General features: G+C 38.9%; 1 protein-coding gene across 1 annotated transcript in view; it reads right to left on the bottom strand.

Moving 5' to 3' along the window:
- Positions 1-2,136, bottom strand: part of LOC106529223 (major facilitator superfamily domain-containing protein 4-A) — a gene marked incomplete at its 5' end in the record, with an annotated part of 39,159 nt that overhangs the window by 12,249 nt on the left and 24,774 nt on the right. The window contains 1 exon segment of the mRNA XM_014024579.1: positions 426-573. Coding sequence (XP_013880033.1) covers positions 426-573 — 148 coding nt within the window.

Genomic DNA, 2,136 nt, shown 5'->3' with positions numbered 1-2,136 from the left:
AAGAACATGTCAGTGTGAGTAAGAACCTGTCAGTGTTAGAAAGAACATGTCAGTGTGAGTAAGAACATGTCAGTGTGAGTAAGAACATGTCAGTGTAAGAACATGTCAGTGTGGGTAAGAAACTGTCAGTGTGAGTAAGAACATGTCAGTGTGAGTAAGAACCTGTCAGTGTTAGAAAGAACCTGTCAGTGTGAGTAAGAACATGTCAGTGTGAGTAAGAACATGCCAGTGTTAGTAAGAACCTGTCAGTGTGAGTAAGAACCTGTCAGTGTTAGTAAGAACCTGTCAGTGTGAGTAAGAACATGTCAGTGTGAGTAAGAACATGCCAGTGTGAGTAAGAACCAGTCAGTGCGAGTAAAAACCGGTCAGTGTGAATAAGAACCCATTAGTTCAAGTAAGAACCTATCAGTGTATAAATTTATTACCTTTGTAGTCTAAGGCATCCTCTGTGAAAGCCAGCATGGAGGGGAACACGCTGCTGATGCATAGGCCCAATACACACGTACCGATAAAAAGGAACACACAACTGGTGTAGAAGATCATCAGCAGACACTGAACCAGTATGATTCCTACCTGACAAACACACACAGATTCCGGAGAGAAGGTAGAGTTATAGCCATGTTGGTGAAAACATAAATGACATGTAATATCTCACAAATTCTGTTGGTGCTCAAAGTGTGTTGTGAGTGATTCTCAGCTACTACCACATCAGACCTTTGCTCAGCATCTGCAAAATCTACAGGTATAACCATTTCTGTACAGGCTATGTTCAATAAGCTGAGGCAGCCGTCTTGAATTGGAATGACTCCAAATATCATTCAGGTGTAGATGTTCATCYAGTAATTACTTCTGTGAATTTCATTAAAAGTTATTAAGTGGGTCACAGGTCTTCAAGGTCCTAGAACTGGTCCCATCTGCCCTTGCAGTCTTCCTCAGTTAATTTCTTTCCAGCTGTTTCCTGATCAGGTCTGCATTCAGTCTGTTTTTATTAAACAAAAACCACCCAGATTTATAACAGTTGTCTTCATATTTAGAACTAAACATTTTTTCATATATAATCATTCCATATATTCTCATCATATTCCAGCCCCACAGCTCAAACAGAGAGCAGCCCCCTTATGTAGAGATGTCTAGAAAAAAGTCATTTTTATAGTGACAATAATGAGTTGCAAATATAAGCATTAGATTCTATTAGCATTCTGTGTTGACTCAGACTGCAAAACATTATGGTCTATTTCACATTTTACTTTTACTGAACCAAGGAACAAGTTTCAACAGAAAAAATCCCTGTTATCAGGGAAGAGAATCCATTGATGGAATAACCTGGTCATTCAATGTACTTAAGTAATAATGTTGTTGAACCTAGACCAGACCAGGGGCCTCATGTGTCAACGGTGCATACGCAAACCCTAAAATGCCCTTTTCCACTCAAAACTCCATATATCTAAACTGAAATGAACATGGGAATGTACGTAGCCCCACGCCAACTCCAGGACTGGCGTATGCACATTTCTGTGGTTCTGGTTCCATTGGCGACACTTCAAGGTGAAAAATGATTATTGTTCACACCAGACATGCATGAATAACAATTATTATATCCACATGGATGCAGTTAGATAAAGGATGCACAAAGTTGTGCCAAAAATACCTTTAACATGAATGGATTCAGCCTTACTGGTGGATTTAATAAATAGTGTAACACACAGAGCAGAGGATTTTATGATCCACAATGAAGCCTGTATCATCAGCCGTTTTCAGCATCTAAGAAAAATTCTTTTGCAGCTTCTTTGAGCTGCACGTGCAGCGCTCACACTGGGGTTCCACAGGGGCTTCCAGAGGAAGCTGGCAGACTGATTGTGCCAGTCCAGTCATCCCAAACCCAAGTCATGCCTAATGGAACGGTCTCATCCATTGGTATATACAGGTCCTTCTCAAAAAATTAGCAAACTGTGATAAAGTTCATTATTTTCTGTAATGTACTGATAAACATAAAACTTTCATATATTTTAGATTCATTGCACACCAACTGAAGTAGTTCAAGCCTTTTATTGTTTTAATATTGATGATTTTGGCAAAAAAGTAAAAAAAAAAAAATCAAAAATCCCTATCTCAAAAAATTAGCATATCATGTAAAGG

This window comes from Austrofundulus limnaeus, unplaced genomic scaffold (genome assembly GCF_001266775.1).
Source record: "Austrofundulus limnaeus strain Quisiro unplaced genomic scaffold, Austrofundulus_limnaeus-1.0 Scaffold428, whole genome shotgun sequence".
In the NCBI taxonomy this organism is placed as follows: Eukaryota; Metazoa; Chordata; class Actinopteri; order Cyprinodontiformes; family Rivulidae; genus Austrofundulus; species Austrofundulus limnaeus.
Note: the sequence above shows the minus strand (reverse complement) of the source record. Positions and strands in the feature narration are given on the sequence as shown.